Below are 17,207 nucleotides of genomic sequence, written 5' to 3'. Positions count from 1 at the left end.
GGAGAGTAAAGAGTGCCAGCTGGTGGACCGTGAGAGGCCGGACCAAGAGCTGGGCATGGTTCTGCCCCATTTGTGGTTGTAAGTCACTCAGATAGAGTCAGGACCCAGACTGATTCAAAGGTAATTTCAATACGCCAACATGCCCCCTTGTGCGTTTCTCTTCACGTAACCTCTTTTCTCCCTGTAAGGATTCAATATCTAAGATGACCATTAAGACTAGTTATATTTCATTTCATTAGTTCTCCTTGAATCCCTTGCAAATTAGATCATAGCATGTTGCATTTGAAGGGATCTTAGAGATTAGATCAGTGTTTTGAAACCCATTTTGGACACACACTCTGGGAGAGCTCTAGATGAGATCCTCATTCCAGGGGCCCAAAAGGTGAGAAGGCAAAGCTATGATGGGAAGTCTCGTCTACTGATTCCCAAGCCATTCCCTGTCATAGTTAACATGCTTTCAGCTGTAATCAAAATGGCATAAACAGTAGTGAAGACCTGCATGAGAAGTGTTGAGTGACTCTGGGGATAACGTAGGGGCTGACCAACACCACCAAAGACCCTGGCTTATCCGGTTGTCCTCCCAGTTCTCCGTAGCATTTCCAATTTACAAGATGGCTCCAGCAACGTTAGGAACCACAACCTCCACCCAGGATCAAGGGGTGTAAAGGGGATGTCTTTTCTCTTCTCCTATGAGCTAAGAAATGTGTCCCAAAAGAGCCCTAAAGGATGTCTCCATATATTACTAACCAGTAGGGAATAACATGTCCCATCCTAAGTGGGATGCTGGCAAGGAGGGTCAGATTGTCATATTTGACTTAGACAAATCCAGATCCATGTTCTGAGTCTGGGGGAGGGGCACCCATAGCCAAAGCATAGGATTCTATGTGAGTAGAGAGATTCCTGGACAAAATTAGAAAAGAGGATTGTGGCTATTTATCAGAGGAACATTCTCCATGGGTCTCCCCCATTGCTGCTTGTTTTCTGAGCAAGAGGCATTAACAGCTTTGTCCGTACCTTACTAAGGATGTGTGGCTGGCAAATGGTCTTGGGAGAGAAAGGTGGATTTGTTTCCTCACCAGGATAATGAAGCTAATATCTCTCCTCAGGGCAAAAAAAAATTGAGCTAGTTTGCTAGCAGCCCCTTTAAAAGAATGGGGTTTCTTACATTCAGGTTCTTTGGCTATGACACGAACTCACTGCATGCACAGCATCCCTGTGGGCTGCTCTACATGCCCCCATGCAACTTGAGGGACAAGAGAGAACAGGGTAGGGACTGACGTGCATTCTCTTGGTTGTGTTATGAATTGTAACATCTTTTGTCTCTGACCTAGGAGTCTTCTGTCTTCTGCCATCACAGAGGAAATGATGGGAGACTAAGCTATTAGTTTATAAATTGGGTAAAATCTCTGACACTTTCCAATTCTTGCCACGAATAGAGAGACAACCATCAGTGTTTGCTACAGTCTTCTTTCCAGAGAGCCTCGCTGGTTACATCCCGTTCTCAGATACTTATTTCTGGAAGTAAGAGTACTTCCAGTGTGTAAGGAATTTCTTTTTTACCAGCAGAAACAGGACAACACTTCGGTCTCCAGTGGAGACCCACATTTACTAAGGACAGTGTCATTGGCTCTGGTGTCTTTTATGCTGCCTCCCTTTTATTCGCTCCCTGACTTTCTCTGTAATTATCTCTTTTAAAATGTCAGCTCCTCTCACCCAGAAGAGCAAGAGCAATCAGCCACAAACTGAACTTTAGAAGCCTTTAAAACACACTTGCTGTTTGGCTGGGAGATGGATTCTCAAAGGCATGCCTCAGCAAAGTCAGGGGAGCTGACATTGAATGATTGAGGAAAAGGAGCCCATTCTTTACTCTCACACTGGGCCCGCAGCCCCTCCCTCAGGAAGCAAGAGAAGGGATGTGAGCTGTGCTAAAATTGTGAATATTTCTACATTAGAGCCTGAGTAGAGGCTCCTTAAGGAGGAATCTGCTCTCAGAGGCCATTGACCTTGAGCACCTCTTACTCCACCCAACTGGTGAGAAGACTGTGCTACAGCAGGACCCTGGAGACTTCTTTCCTTTCGCTAGAGTGACGCATTGATGTTAAGAAGACCATGGTCCAGGGGTGCCTGGGTGGCTTAGTCAGTTAAGCATATGGCTTTGGCTCGGGTTCTGATCTCATGGTTTGTGAGTTCAAGCCCCATGTCGGGCTCTGTGCCAATGGAGTGCAACCTGCTTCGGATTCTGTTTTTTTCTCTCTGCCTCTAACCCACTAACACTCGGTCTCTCTCTCAAAAATAAATAAATATTAAAAATTTTTTTAATTTAAAAGAAGAAGACCATGGTCCAGAGGAGGAAGAAACAGGGGATCTAGTGTGACAAGTAGAGAAAAAAGTAGAGACATTTCCCAGTTAACTGTTGATACTCAGGGTTTCTCCAAATGGTGACAATTTAAAGACCTGGACAAGAATTCATCATAGCAGAAGGAGAGGAGGAGAGGAAATTAGAGCCACGTTTACCCTTCCAAGTCAAACCTTAGGTTAAACCCATTTTGTCCCTCAATTCTGTATCCCTGATAGTTGTTGATGCCTTTAAAATGAAACCATCTTTCCTACTTAGCTTGGAACCCTTGCATTCTTGCTTCTTTGACAACTTGCATTTAAAAATGCATCTGCTATGGGCACCTGGGTGGCTGAGTCAGTCAAGCATCCGACTTTGGCTCAGGTCATGATTTCATGGTTCGTGGGTTCAAGCTCCACATTGGGCTCTGTGCTGATGGCTCAGAGCCTAGAGCCAGCTTTGGATTCTGTGTCTCCCACTCTCTCTGCCCCACCCTTTCTCATGCTCTGTCTCTCTGTCTCAAAAATAAATCAACATTAAAAAAGGTTTTTTTAATTGAAATAAATAAAAATGTATCTGCTAAGCCATAGCACTACAAGAACAGAACAGATTCAATTTAAAATATGAGGCTACTCTCCCACCCACTCACCCACCCCCGACTATGCCAGAAATACAGGGAAAGATCATTCAGTCCATGAGTCATGTGATCATCGACCTGCGTTGATATTTCCATAGAAACCTTCACAAAGGTCGCTGGCCTCCACCAAGTCACAGTGACCCCTGGAGGCATGAGCTCCTAATATAGAGGAGCTACTTTACCAGGGTATGTGCAGATTCACCACAGGTGTTAAAATTAAAGTCCTCTTGCTAATAACATAAAGGATCAAAATTCCTTGGTACAATTAAGTTGATTAAATTGAGCTCTGCGTCTAATATCCCTGTGGCTTAATAAAGTGAATGCAGCTTTCAGAGGGGCCTGACCCAGAGGCAGGAAACAGTCTAGGTCCAGAGAGAATCTGGCCCACTGTGGTTTTTAAATTAGAAGTTTGATTGCTTGCGACACCATCTCAAAATGGTACCAGTCCAAAGAAGCTGAGTTTTCCATTAGCCCGGGAAAAAATGACAGATATTTAATTAAACTGCTTAGAGATTAGGCAGAAGGCTTAGTGAGAGATAAAGGAACTGAATCTCTTTATAAGCAAAGTTGGGAAATCTACTCGGTTGCCACGTCTTAAATGTCGAAAAGAACTCACCAAGCCAAAGGAGCTGGGGACCTGTATGCTGCCTTGGTCTTTGCATTAAGCTTCCCCTCCTGCCAATTGCAAGAAAAATATACACTTAAAAAGCATGTTATATAAAGTGTTAGGTGGTCACTGAGGAAATTAAAATCTAAAATGTGAAGTAATAAAGCTACATGCAACAAAAATTGCCAAAGCTAACCATCCTAATCCATTTGTCTCTTATTGAAAGGTGATTTATTAGGGACCTTGAGCAGATCTATGAAAAAAGAAATAATTTGTGATCAGTGCCAGAGGGTAGGTTATGAGAAGGATCCAGCATTCCAGATGGGAATGATTTGGTGTTCAGGAAAGATGTTGTTCTACATGAATCTTGACTACCTTTTGGACAGCCACAATGACCCAAAAGAGAGGCAGGTCACCTTGATTGCCTCAATACTCCTATCTCCATAGCTTTTGACAGGAATCGTGATGACTACATTAATGAAATACAGTTTTGTAAGCCCTCTCAAAACAGTAGCTCTCAACTCTAGCTATATATTAATATTTTCCGAAGAGCTTTGAAAATTACCAGTGCCTGTGTCAGACCAACTGAGCCAGAATTCTGGAGATGGAGCTGGATATGGGTGTTTCATAAAGCTCTTCAGGAGGGAGTCCCCACCTTGGAAGCTATGGAAGAGTTACATCGTGTTTAGTAACCCACAGATCTGGGGCTCTGAAACCTAACAAGCCCAGGTCTAGGTCCTGGCTCCACTACTCACTAAACATAATATGCTCAGCTCATGCTTGACCTTCTCGGGTCTGGGTTTGCTTATTTGGAAAGAGTAGATGGTGATAATTTCTTGACAAGCTTTTAAGGATACAGTAAGAAAATAAATATATTCCTGGTTCCCAGTCCAAGTATATTTTCCTCCCCTTGAAGGAAGTATGGCTAATTAACAGTGGATTGATGTTTTATCCTTTCCTCAAATGATTTTGCCATGAGCTTTTATAGCAAGTGATGACAGGCTTTGTTTTTCCTCTAGAAATCACTGCTATCTGGTATCTGGGAGGAAAATACTCATGTGCCTTTCATGCTTTCTGCTCCCCCAGCTGCCACAGAAGTGTCCTTTTCATTTGATGTCGGAAACGGGCCAGTGGAGATTGTGGTGAGGTCGCCCTCCCCCCTCAATGATGACCAGTGGCACCGGGTCACCGCAGAGAGGAATGTCAAGCAGGCCAGCTTACAGGTAGATCGGCTGCCACAGCAGATCCGCAAGGCGCCCACCGAAGGTCACACCCGCCTGGAACTCTACAGCCAGCTATTTGTTGGTGAGTAATAGAAGGGCCTTCGTGACTTCCCCCTGTTGGTTTTAATAAGCTTCACAATGGAAAAAATAAAACCATCTATGGGATGCTTTGATAGAAATCTTCCCAAAAGTAAGAGTCTATCTAGGCTTCTTGTAGTCTCTATCAGGACAGAATGGAACAAGGAAAATGAATCAGGAGACCTAACTCTGGCTCACTCTCCACTCTCTAGAACTCATGGTCCTCTGTAAAAAATTAGAGGGTTAGGCTAGGGTAACTCTAAGGTCTCTCATCTGTGCTGTGTTAGGTCTATGGCTTTAGAACCGTAGAAAATCCTTTGATAATTTAGGATGCTTGTAACTGTGAGGGAGGAAGGGAGGGAAGTATGGAGGGAAGAATGAGCAGGAAATGAGCTTCCTAAGTTCAGCTTTCCTTGAAATGATAAGTAAAAGTCCATTCCCTTCTCTGCCCATCCTCAAGTTTCTAGGCAAGGAAAGATGTGAATTTCCCTCTCATGGTATCTTCACATGAGACAGAGATCAACACTGAGAAATTTAGATAGAGCAAAAGTTGAGTGTCCTTTGCAAGAAGTCATTCCAGCCTCACAGTGTAGTCTTTGCTTTTGACCTATTGCAGCTGAAGCTCATGTTATTTCAGATCAATACCTGTTTCCACAACTAAATATTAAATTTTCTTTTCTAGAACACTAACGTTTTAAGAAAATAGCTGTTTTTCCTCTGTTGAATGACAAGAGAGTAAGTTTGAAGGACTTTCTGGCTATGTACCACCTTAGACCCCCCCCTAAGTTTCTGGGGGTTAATTGATCAAGTCAGTCGACTGTGGCAATCCCAGACCAAGCAAAACCAAACGTGACCTGGTTGCTGTCCACAGCCCTACCACCTGTCACCCTATGCTAGAGACTCACCGAGGGTCAGCTAATTTTAACAAGGGCCAGAGCTCCACAGTGTCTTTCATAATTGTGCTAAAATGCTTTAAGAACTTTGGAAAGTCACAAAAAGGAAGGTAAAATTAGATGTCACCATCTTTGGTACAATGTGGGCAGACTATAGACATGTCAACCTAATCTATTAGCTCTCAAAGTAAGACTGATTTGTTAACAAGCTGTGTCATCAGGGGCCATGAAAGACTTGTAGATATCAAAATAAAACACTCTTTGATCCCTGTTAGAGGTTAACCCCTTACAAATCCTGCCCTCACATTATAGTTCTCAAAATTTCCCATTACTTTAAAATTATTTTATTAATTAAATGCCAGGTGCACTGATTCCTGCCAAATATTGTGAGCAAAGTCTACTTTATCCATATGTCTTGCCCAGATTACCTGGAACAAGTTTTGTTTTCCTCAACCCTGTCCCTCCCAAGCATGCTGATTAACTTCTACCTGGTTTTCTTCACAACAGTGGCCTTCACTAACCAAGTTGCTTCTTTTTCTGACCTTGTCCCAACTTTCCTTTTAATTCCTTTCTTCCCATGGACTATAGTTGTCTCTGAAATTTTTGGAGACAAAATAAAGTCATAAGTGGAAAGAGATAGAGTGGAGCATTTATTATGGTCTTGGAAGGAATTCTGATTTGTTTAAACAAGAACAGTTTTAAGAAGAAACAGTAGAGGGCTGAGGTCAGAATTGGACAGAACAGTTTAAGAGACGGGCAGAAACATAGCACCTCGGGAAGAAGACTGAAGGGGCATGAAGGAGGGAACAAGCAAGGAAAAACCAGGAGAGGGGTGTCAGAGGAAGAGACAGTCTCATGAAATTCTCTGTGTTTATTATTGACAAATAGTATCAGTGCCGTGAGGAAAATAAGGCTAGAAAAACGTTCTTTGAATTTAGTAATTTTAAAACCACTGGTGACCTGGGAAAGAAGCTTCAGAACAATGGGGCGCCATGATGAGTCAGCAGTTGCTTCTCACTCGATGGAAACAGAAATGAGGAGCTCCACTTTTCTCATTTTCGATGAGAATGTCCTTGTTTCTCATTTTCTGTCATCTCAGAGACGGGCATGATGCGCATCTCTTAGACACAAGCTACTTTGCACCAGTATGAAAAATATTGTTCTGCAATAGAACCCTCCCCAGGAGAGGTGGGGAGGGGGGCTAGTTTCCAGAGAGAAAATCAGTTCAACAGCTGTGAAATTCTGGAGCCTGTTATCCCAAGGCTATACAGTAGGGATTCAGGAACTCAGAGAGCTGTCCTGGGTTCAGTTCTCATTTAGAAGCTCTGTCCTGACCACAAGTCACCGCTTTCCCTCTTGAGTCTCCTTTGTCATCTGTCTAATAAAGAAGTTGGATTCACTGGTCTCCAGAATGTCCTCCAACTTCAACCATTTGTGATTACGTGTTTAGAGATGGGTTAAAGCAGCTTCAGTTACCAAGAAGTCATCCTTCGCACCATGTCATTTGGTTACCGTGGGCTTTGAATCCCACCTTTGCCACTTACCAGGTGAGGGACCACTGGCAGGTTACTCAGTATTTCCATGTTAAAAGAGATACAGCGGATCCTCAGTGGCTCCATCAGTTAAATGCCCAACTCTTGGTTTGGACGCAGGTCATGATCTCATGATTAGTGGGTTTGAGCCCCACATTGGGCTCCGTGCTGATGGTGAGGAGCCTGTTTGGGATTCTCTTTCTCTGTTTTCCTCTCTCTCTCTCTCTCTCTCTCTCTCTCTCTCTCTCTCACCCCTTCCTCTGCTCAATTTCTCTTTCTCTCAAAAATAAATAAAAACACTTAAAAAAAGGGGGGTGGGGGATACAGTCCCTAGTCTCAGGATGGACTGAAGCAGCCCAGAATAAGCACTCTTTGGAGGGTGCCTGGCATGAAGTCAGACTCATTAAATATGAGTTATTTCTTTATCTTTGCTTTTACCTTTACTCCCTTAGCTTTCTTCCTCTATGTATCCATGTAATGCACACCACCTCCTACAGAACTTGCTTCCAACTGGCCCATTTCTTCTTTCATAAAGTGTTGACCTGGTACTTGGTCACTTTAATCCACATGTCCTGAAGGAAAATTCCTGTGCATACATGCCCCTTTACATTCAAAATCAGGCTGCAGTTACTCTGCTTATCTGCCACAGTGACCACACAGCAGCACACGATGACCCAGGAATATTCTCAGTCAGCCAAGAGGCCAGTGAGCGTCCATGTGAAAACATCACTTGGGCATTAGCATCACAACTGAGACACATAGCTGAGTTGACCAACATCTCCTTCCCCATTCAGGATAAGAGGGATTTGACTCAACCTAAAGCTAACATAGACTGGAAGTCATTCTTGTCTTTGCACGGAGAGTGGACTGTAAGGGAAGGCCAGCCTCCTGGCTCCTTTCTCAAAGCAACTGAAGAAATGGAGACAAGAACAGTCACCTCATTCCACATCTAAAATATAATTAAAAGCTCTCATCAAAAGAGGATTAACATGAGACTTTAGGCACTAACTCTTATTACTTTGAGAATTATTATCTCAGCTATGATTCTGCTTTAGTCAAAAAGTAACAAATGAATTTAAACATGAAAATTATGTGGAAAGAAAGAAGCATTGGCTGGTATTTGACCGAAACATGCAGAAAACCTTCTCATGTTGTTGATCCAGCATGAACAATGAGCATATGATGAGCTGCTGGGCCATCCAAGCAGAGACACTCAAACCACATGGTGATCTACAGCCTCAACCAGCCCAGGTGCTCAGACCTACATCCTCCATGGCAGCCAAGAGCCATGTTTTTCTTAGGAGGTAGAGAATAGCAGACATGCTCAAGGTCATTATCTAGGCATGAGCAATGCCAGGCTGTGTTGAGCCAGAGCACACTTTGGCACACAGACATGTGGGGAGTTGGGAGCCCTGGTGGCTGAAGCAGCAGTGTCGGGCTCTGAGGGGACAGGGTATCTTCTGGGACCTCGATCTGCTGCTGGTGGCCAGCTCCAGGCCTGGTTAGGGAGATGGCCAGTGTGAGCCATCGAGGAGAGCCAGGCAGGCTATTCAAGGCAGGTGGCTGGTGTAGGGGTTGAATGCAGTAAGCCAGACACAGGGCAATGCATGTAACTGTGCTTGGCAGTAATTGAAGGAGGAGGTCAGAATTCGGGAGGGCTCGAGGCTGCTTTGGAAGGTTCAGGAAGATTCGAGCTCCTCAGTGGTTCTTTGAGAACCGTAACTAATGATAAATGTCTAGACTCAATGTATTCAACGCTAACCTCTTCTGAAATCTATCTGGAGGTTAAAGAAGACCATCCCTTCTGTGTAAGATGTAGCCCAGAAAGAGCTGAAAAACCATGCCATTCCTTCAGGATCCTTTGTGTTGTGCAGGAAGCCTGGCTGGAGACAGGACAAGCGCTGTCCTCAGGACTCAGAGCGAACCTTCTCTCCTCCAGCAGTTTGTCAGGAAACTCCTCCTGAGCTGCCCCTTGAGTTCATGGCTGAGTTGTCCTCCTGATGAATGAGAATAGAGTGCTATGACCATTCTCTGAGCTACTCTGGCCCAACAACCCCATAAAACAGCCCAACTTCCCCAAACCCAATGATATAGCTTGTTTGGTCAGCTGCTCCTCACCCCCTCTGTATTCCAGAATCATGAGCGGATCATTCCACTGCCATCTGAAATGCAATGCCATTGGGAGAGCAAAGAGAAAATCAACATTTGTTGTCTGAAAGGGAGAAAAATGGAATTCTGGCCATGAAGTGTACCAAAATCTGTGTATGAATAAAATGGTTCTTTTTGGTATCCAAAAAGTTTAGAATAAAAAATATACACTCCAAGTAGCAGGAATTAAAACCCAAAAAATATGTTGCCTGTCCCCATTTCCTGCAAGCCTGCCTCAGTAACAACAACATAAACACCGGCCAGTGTGTCTTGGGTGACAAACACTTCAAGGCCAAGCACTCCACATCCTTTATTTACCTCTTATAGAGTAAATACTATTACTAATTTCTGCTTTATTTTCACAGTGATGAAACTAAAGCTAAAGATTAGTTAATAGCCCAAAGTTGTGCAGCTGGTAAGAGACAGAGCAGGGATTTGATCCCTCACATAGTCTAATTCCAGAGACCCAGCCCTTAAGGGTTCATCTTGTCAAAGCAGAAATTACACAGTGACATTAAAAAGGCAAGGAAGATTTCACTCAAGGTTACTGCAGAGAGGAAAGAGGCCACAACTCAGTCTGGGCTCAACTCTGCTGAAACAGAGGAAGAGGGTTGTTTTTCATGTGTTGTTTTTAATTGTGGTAAAATACACAATGGCGAGTTTTTAAGAGTAGGATAGAAGAGATGCTAGGCCATCTGTGTTTGCTAACGACTTTACCCAAAGGAAAAGTAAACTTTCTCCTCTCTTCCTGGCAGGAGGTAGTTTTACAACTTGGAGTTAGGGGCCACCCTCCCCCAGGAACTAAGAGATACAGGCAGTAGCTCCCTTGATGTTACATTTCAGAGAGTTGAGAAAGACATTCTTGGGTTATAAAACTGGCAAAAAGACTTTTGAAAAGATTTAAATCTCAAAGGGGAAGAGAAAGAATTTACCATTATGAGCTTTCTTAAGTAAATGTTTTTAGGGGTTTTTTTAAATGTGTATTTATTTTTCGAGAGAAAGAGAGAGACACAAAGTGTGAGTGGGGGACAGTCAGAGAGAGAGGAAGAAACAGAATCACAAGCAGGCTCCAGGCTCTGAGCTGTCAGCACAGAACCTGACGCGAGGCTTGAACCCACAAACTATGAGATCATGACCTGAGCTGAAGTTGGCCGCTTAACGGACTGAGCCACCCAGGGGTCCCTTAAGTAAATGTTTTAAGAGGAGGGAAGTCAGGGGCCTAGGGTCAGAAAGAAACTGGTCTCAAGTTGAGACAAGCTGAGGGGAATGCTGCCGCCATCTTGGTCGGTCTATACCAATGTTTCTCTTGTGGGGTGATAGTGTAGTCACCCGGTACCTGGAAAAGCATGGTGGCTTCAGAGTGCCAACCCAGCTACAGGTGTCAAGCAGAACTTCCTGCAATGCATAGCAGAATCCATCCAGAAAGAACTTGGTGCACCCTAGATGGCAGCAAGGCACCCATGAGAAAACACTGCTGTCAGCTACAGAGTAGGAGACTAGAAGGTCAGGCCTGGCCTGAGTTGGCCCTGGCAAGAATTCTGTGCACTACAAAGTCAAAATGGCAAAGACCATGGGCAGAGGACTAAGGGCAGACACAGACACAAAGTGTTTGGAGAAAAAAGAGAAACAGCAGCAGTCTTGGTGGGGAATGAGCCCCCTTACTTGACAGTCTCGGTGATATGAAAATAAGCAGTTGTTTCTTTTTTACTTACTTTAGTAAACCCTTTGCAGGAGTTGTCAAAGTCAACACAGATCTCTCCAGAACCCACAGAGGTCTAGAAAACATCCATAATTCTGGTCTTCTTTGCATGATCTCCCAGTGTAACCGGACCTAAGTCCATCTGCTGGACGCATAGCAAAGCCAACCACTAACACATCAAGTTGGCAGCAAGGAAAGAGTTTCTTTAGGAGGTAGCCAAACAAGGAGACAAAAGGAAAAGCCTCAAATTCACCTCTTCAAAATGGGAGGGAACACATTTTTATAATCCTGGGAGTTGAGGTTACATACATAATGAAAAGGGCAGAGAAACTTAGGACTGTTCATTAGAAAAGTGTGGTATGTGCACTGAGTGATGTGGGCATAGCATACATCCCATATTCACCGTGGGTTAGAGATGTAACATCAGAAGGAAGCAAAATTCAGCCCCAGATTCTGTTGCCTGGTGAAATAGGTAGGACCCGGGCCCTGGCACCTTGACCCAGCCCATCCCAGAGATATCGCCAGATTCTTGGTCTTGTCAGGAGAAAGAATTCAAAGACAGACACACAACACAGCAGATGAGCAACATAAGCAGGAAAGTTTATTGGAGTGACTGCACACTCCCAAGATGAGTGTGTGAGCCCGAGAGAAAGAGCTGTGTGCCATGGGATTTGGGGTTCTCTCTTTTATTGACAGTTGGTAACTGGGGAGTAGAATATGCATTACTTGGGATGGGGATTTCTTGGAAGCAGTGTTTTGTGCCTTTTCTTTCCTTATTTGATCCGGGGTTTCTAATCATGGCACCCGCCCTCTTTGGTTTGTGTTGTTTGATCTGGCTTCTTGTGAAAGCCTCTGACATCCCCCATAGCTGGCAAGTCTTCCTGATTGCTGGCCTCCAGGCATCCTGTTAGAACCTAATTGCCTACTTGAACAACCTTAGGAGGTTATCTTAGGACAAAAAGAAGGAGCTGTGGGCATGCCCTGAGAACCAGTATAAACTGGATGGGGTCTTGAGCTCATCATCTCAGGTAAGGAAAGCAGAGATTTGCTTGTTCCCAGGCTAGAACCGTATCGGCTGGCCTTGAGTCCAGGCTGTTACAGAAGCAGCTAGTGGATCTGTTCATGGAGACTGAAAAGACACAATAGCTTATGGGAGAAAACAGTTCTGTGAAAAACAAGCTTTAAACTTTCTGCTACTTTCAACTCCATTCACCCTGGAGGGCACCAGCAGCATTCCACACACCATCCTTCGTCAAACACTTGAAATACTCTTGAAAGTGTGGCAGCGTACTCACCCACTTCTCCTTCCACTTTTGCCTGCCATGACTTAGTCTCTCCTGTGAGTCTCTTCCTCTCTGTGACCACTAGATATTGAAGCTTCACAGAACCTTCCTCTCTTCTCCATCCATCCATTTCCCCAGGTGATCTTATCCAGTCTAGTGGCATCCAATGACTCTAAAATTGAAATCTCCAGTCTTCACTTCTTCCAGAAACTCTGCATGCACTTATCCAGCTGTCTACTAGGCACCTCAGCTTGGATGTCCAATGGGCATCTCAGAGAAAACATGGTAGGCTCTTGATGCCTACCCCAAACCTGTTCTTCCACCAACCTTCCATCTCCATAAATGACATCACCACCTACCCATCTTTGCTTGAGCCCAAAATTTGGAGTTGTCCTTGATTGCTCTCTTGCTCTCATCACTGTCCGTCAGGAGTAAGTCTTGTGACTCTACCTCTAGACTGTGCTCAAGGTGCATCCACTGCACCACTCCGTTACCACAAGCCCTACCCTAGTCAAAGCCACAGTAGTGTCCTGCTTGAACTGTTGCAGGATGTCTCCTGGCTGGTCTCCACAGTTTTGGTATGTGCCATGGACACACCAAGCTTATTCCTGCCTTAGAGCATTTGCCCTGGCTGTTTCCTCTGCCTGAAATACCTCCCTAGACACTGACAAGGTCAGATCCTTCTCATTCTTCATGTCTCAGATTCTGTTACCTTCTCAGGGAGGCCTTCTCTGAGCCCTCAATCAGAAGTAAGCAGTCACTCCCCATTTTACATTCTCCTTGGGATATGTGTTATTATTTCTTTACTTTACTTTTCTTTTCTTTCTTTCTTTCTTTTTTTCTCATTCTTCCCCTAGAAGGTAGGCTCCATGACAACAGAGATCTAGAATAATGCTGCGGTGGTTGCCCAATGAGTATTGGCTGAGTGTACAGTGGAATGAATAAGTGAATGGTGTTGTGCTTATTTCTTCTCTGAGTTAATAGTGATGTTGCCATCTTTGCAAATATCTTTTTCACTGGGTACCACAGACTGAAATCAAGCATGGCAGAAGCCAAAGAGAGAGAGAGAAACACAGAGAGAGAGACAGTCTCAAAATTTTATGAAAGATAGCATCTCAACGCAATTTAAGCCCTAAATACAGTTTTCAGTCTCCTTCTTTCATGGTGAGGCCTTATCTGTTTGGCAGTAGCCCAGATGCTAGCTAGAGCCCTAATGCGAAGAGCTTCTGCCCTGACCCTAATACGTGGTGCCCTGGTTCTCCCCCAGACAGAGGGAGTGGGATGGTCAGAAACCACAACCATCAGTAAAATAATAGAATAAAATTATTTACTAGGTAAAATGTAGTATAAACATTATTAGATGAAATCAGTAAACTACAAAGCAAAGGGGCAAACAAAATACAGAGGCTGCTCTGAGGAATGGGGCTCCCTCCCAGCTGCTCACCAGGAGGGCCCCAGTGCTTACTCTTGTCCTAACATGACCGCCTTTCTCCAAGCTCCGCCGAGAGGCCACGTCTGACTTTCTGCTACTCTCGGTAGAACTATCTCCTGCCCCTTTGCCCCACCACCGGTGAGGCCACCCACCAGTAGTCACCCTAATTTTCCTACCCTCGGGCCTTTAGTGGGCAAAGCTTACCAGCTTTTATAATTCCAGCTCTCTCTTTGACAGTTAGAGCTTTAACATATTAAGTAACTTATGATACACATTATTTTTACCTTGGTTTCTTACACTCCCAACATAATCAGCTTGATAGTGTGCTTTTATCCTCTTTTGAGACACAACAAGGTAGCCTGTGACCTGCCTGTTTCCACAGGGGCTGAGCCACTCTTCTAAGGCAGAGGTCACACGCATGAAAGCCTTTAGAGAGATTCGGGACCTACCAATAGAGCCAATCCTGCAGTTCACCTTCTGAGTAAAATAGCTCATGTGCCGCAAAGAAGTGCTTCAGGGATTCTAGTCTTCCTCCCAGTTTTCTCATGGCAACTGACTGGCATGATCTGATCCAAAGATGTCATTTTATAGAATTTTTTAATGTTTATTTATTTATTTTGAAAGAGAGAGAGAGAGAGAGAGAGAGAGAGAGAGAGAATCCCGAGCAGGGTCCAAGCTGTTGGTGCAGAGCCCCGATGCGGGGCTCAAACTCACAAACCAGGAGATCATGACCTGAGCTGAAACCAAGAGTCAGAGCTTAACTGCCTGAGTCACCCGGCACCCCCAGAGAAGTCATTTTAATACAACTTTACCATCAGCATGGAGAATTTTTTTCAACAGATTTATAATTTCATATATACAGTTTTTGTTCTTTCTATAAGGACTGAACTACAGCTCATGATCATAAATAGCAACTGTCACACAGAAAAAGATTGTAATCAAAGACATTAGTGTCATGACGCAACTATCGAGAAGAGGATGAGTGCGGACGGCCCCTCCCACAATTCCCTGAGGAGGTGAAACAACCCCACTTTACTAGCCCGAGCGAGCACAGTAACCCCGAGGATGCTTCATTCTGCGCTCTCTTCTCCCATCAGCCCCGCTGTCAGGTTCTGCTCAGCAGGAATGGACGGGGCCACCCTCCCTCCTGGTCCTGTCATCACACCCTGGCAGTGTTCTTCACGTCTTTTAATTTCTCTTTATGATGCTTCATCTTTCTACCTGAGTCCCAGCTCCGTTCTCTCTCCATCGCCAGCACCCACTCAAGTGTATTTTATGTATGGCCTCCCAGCCCCACGCTCTATACACCTGTTCAAAATATATGTGTGTTTTGGAAACTTGATAGTATTGCCTTCCACGTATCATGATTTATATAAATGGTATTGTACTGCAAATCTCATCTGTTTCTCGCTCTTTCACTCAGCCTTATATTTTTAAGATGTATTTGTTGAGCTCTGTGAATACTGTGTGTACAGTGTTCCATTATGTGTACATCCACGCTTTATTTATTCCATTCCCTAAAGATGAATACCTGAATTCCCCAAACTCTCGGCTACTGAAGCCATTCCCTGATTATGTTTATGCACGTCCCCCTGTTGATCGACGGTTTCTCCTGCAGGTGCACGTGCGTGCGCGCTTGTCCAGGAGAATTGCTGAATTGTAGGGGATACACATGCTTAGTTTTAGCAAGCACTGCTTGTCCAATCAATTTCTGAGTGTAAGCTTCAAACTTCATTGGTTGAATTATCCATTTCTATCAATAGTCTATCATTGGTAACTCTGTATAATTTGAAGCTATTTTGCTAGCTAGATGAGTTCGTGATCTTTTTGACTTATTGCCTCTTTATTCACTGTGATGTTTTCCATCTCACAGTTTATCTTTGCTCTTTAAACTACAGCAGTGTCCTCCTGGTTGTTATTAATATTTGCCTGCTGTTTGGTACAGGCGTTTGTATCCTTTTATTGTACCTCAGATATCATAATGCCGAATCCTTTAAAAATCTAATTTGAGAATCTCTATTCACTTATTATAACTTCTGTTATTTCATAAGGGAAGATTTCTTCCATCTTACCTTGTGTTTTTGATTTACTATGTTTTGTTTGTTTGCCTGCCCACCCACCCCCATCTCCTTTCCATTGATTTAACTGAATATTACTCTACTGATTTGAAAGTTATAGATTTCACTTTCATTCTTCTGGCAGCTATTCCTAACTTATTAAGACTCATACTTATCCTTTTTTTCTCTATCATCCACAAAAATAAATCAATATCACTGTTCTGTATAAGACAAAAGACCAAGAACACTCTGACCTCCTTCCCCACCTCACTGCCTGCCAGGGTGATATCATTTAAAGTTTTAATTGCAGAATCTTATCAATATATTTACTTTAATTGCATATACTAAGTTTTCCTTTTTTTTTTTTTTTTTACTCTTATTTCCCATATCTTATCACCTCTTGGATTCAGTCCCCTTCTTACTCAAGAGCAGTTCTAAGAAAGACTGCATACGGGTGCAACTGAGTGGCTCAGTCGTTTGAATGCCCGACTTTAGCTCAGGTCATGATCTCACAGTTCATGAGTTAGAGCCCCGCATCAGGCTCTGTGCTGACAGCTCAGAGCCTGGAGCCTGCTTCAGATTCTGTATGTCCCTCTTTCTCTGCCCCTCTCCTGCTCATGTCCATTCTCTCTCTCTCTCTCTCTCTCTCTTTCTCTCTCTCTCTCTCTCAAAATTGAATAAACATTTTTTTTAAGAAGAAAGACTACATAGGTAAATCCTTCCAAGATACATGCTTACAGATATCTTCACTGGTTGCCATACTTAAAAAAACACTGAAGATACTGTTTTTTATCAGCAAGGTTGCTATAGAGAAGTTAGATGTAAGTTACATTCTTATTACTGAACTCCTCTTTCTTTTCCTTTAATGTTTCTTAATTATAATGCAGCACTCTCAGCCTTTGGGGGGCCAGTCTGCTAAAGTCTGTTTTCCTCTTCCCAGAAAGATGTATTATATGAATAACATAAAATATACCAAATTATAAAAGAAACCAAATACAGTAAAATTAAGTTATCAAACATCTAAAACAGCAAATTCATGATATAATAGTAATAGCAGTGCTATAAATAACAAGACATAGCATCTGGTCTAATAACTACCTGAAGTTCAAATTCCTCATGATCATAAATGAGACTTCAAAAGACCTATTAACTCTTATGTAATAGAAACATATGTATAATTTTCTATCAGCAATAGCAATGCAGATACTGCAAATCCTGTTATGATTTTTCCTACAGTCCTAATTGAAGAAAATGCTAAATTTCATTTAGAGGCTAGTGAAAAT

At 43.4% G+C, this 17,207-nt stretch overlaps 1 protein-coding gene across 1 annotated transcript in view; it reads left to right on the top strand.

The window, feature by feature from the left end:
- CNTNAP2 (contactin associated protein like 2) overlaps positions 1-17,207 on the top strand; it is a 1,359,261-nt gene that overhangs the window by 1,130,723 nt on the left and 211,331 nt on the right. The window contains exon 16 of the mRNA XM_029921999.1: positions 4,666-4,884. Within this exon, the coding sequence (XP_029777859.1) occupies positions 4,666-4,884 (219 nt within the window). The remainder of the gene's footprint in view (positions 1-4,665; positions 4,885-17,207) is intronic.

This window comes from Suricata suricatta, chromosome 2 (genome assembly GCF_006229205.1).
Source record: "Suricata suricatta isolate VVHF042 chromosome 2, meerkat_22Aug2017_6uvM2_HiC, whole genome shotgun sequence".
NCBI classification, from domain to species: Eukaryota; Metazoa; Chordata; class Mammalia; order Carnivora; family Herpestidae; genus Suricata; species Suricata suricatta.
Note: the sequence above shows the minus strand (reverse complement) of the source record. Positions and strands in the feature narration are given on the sequence as shown.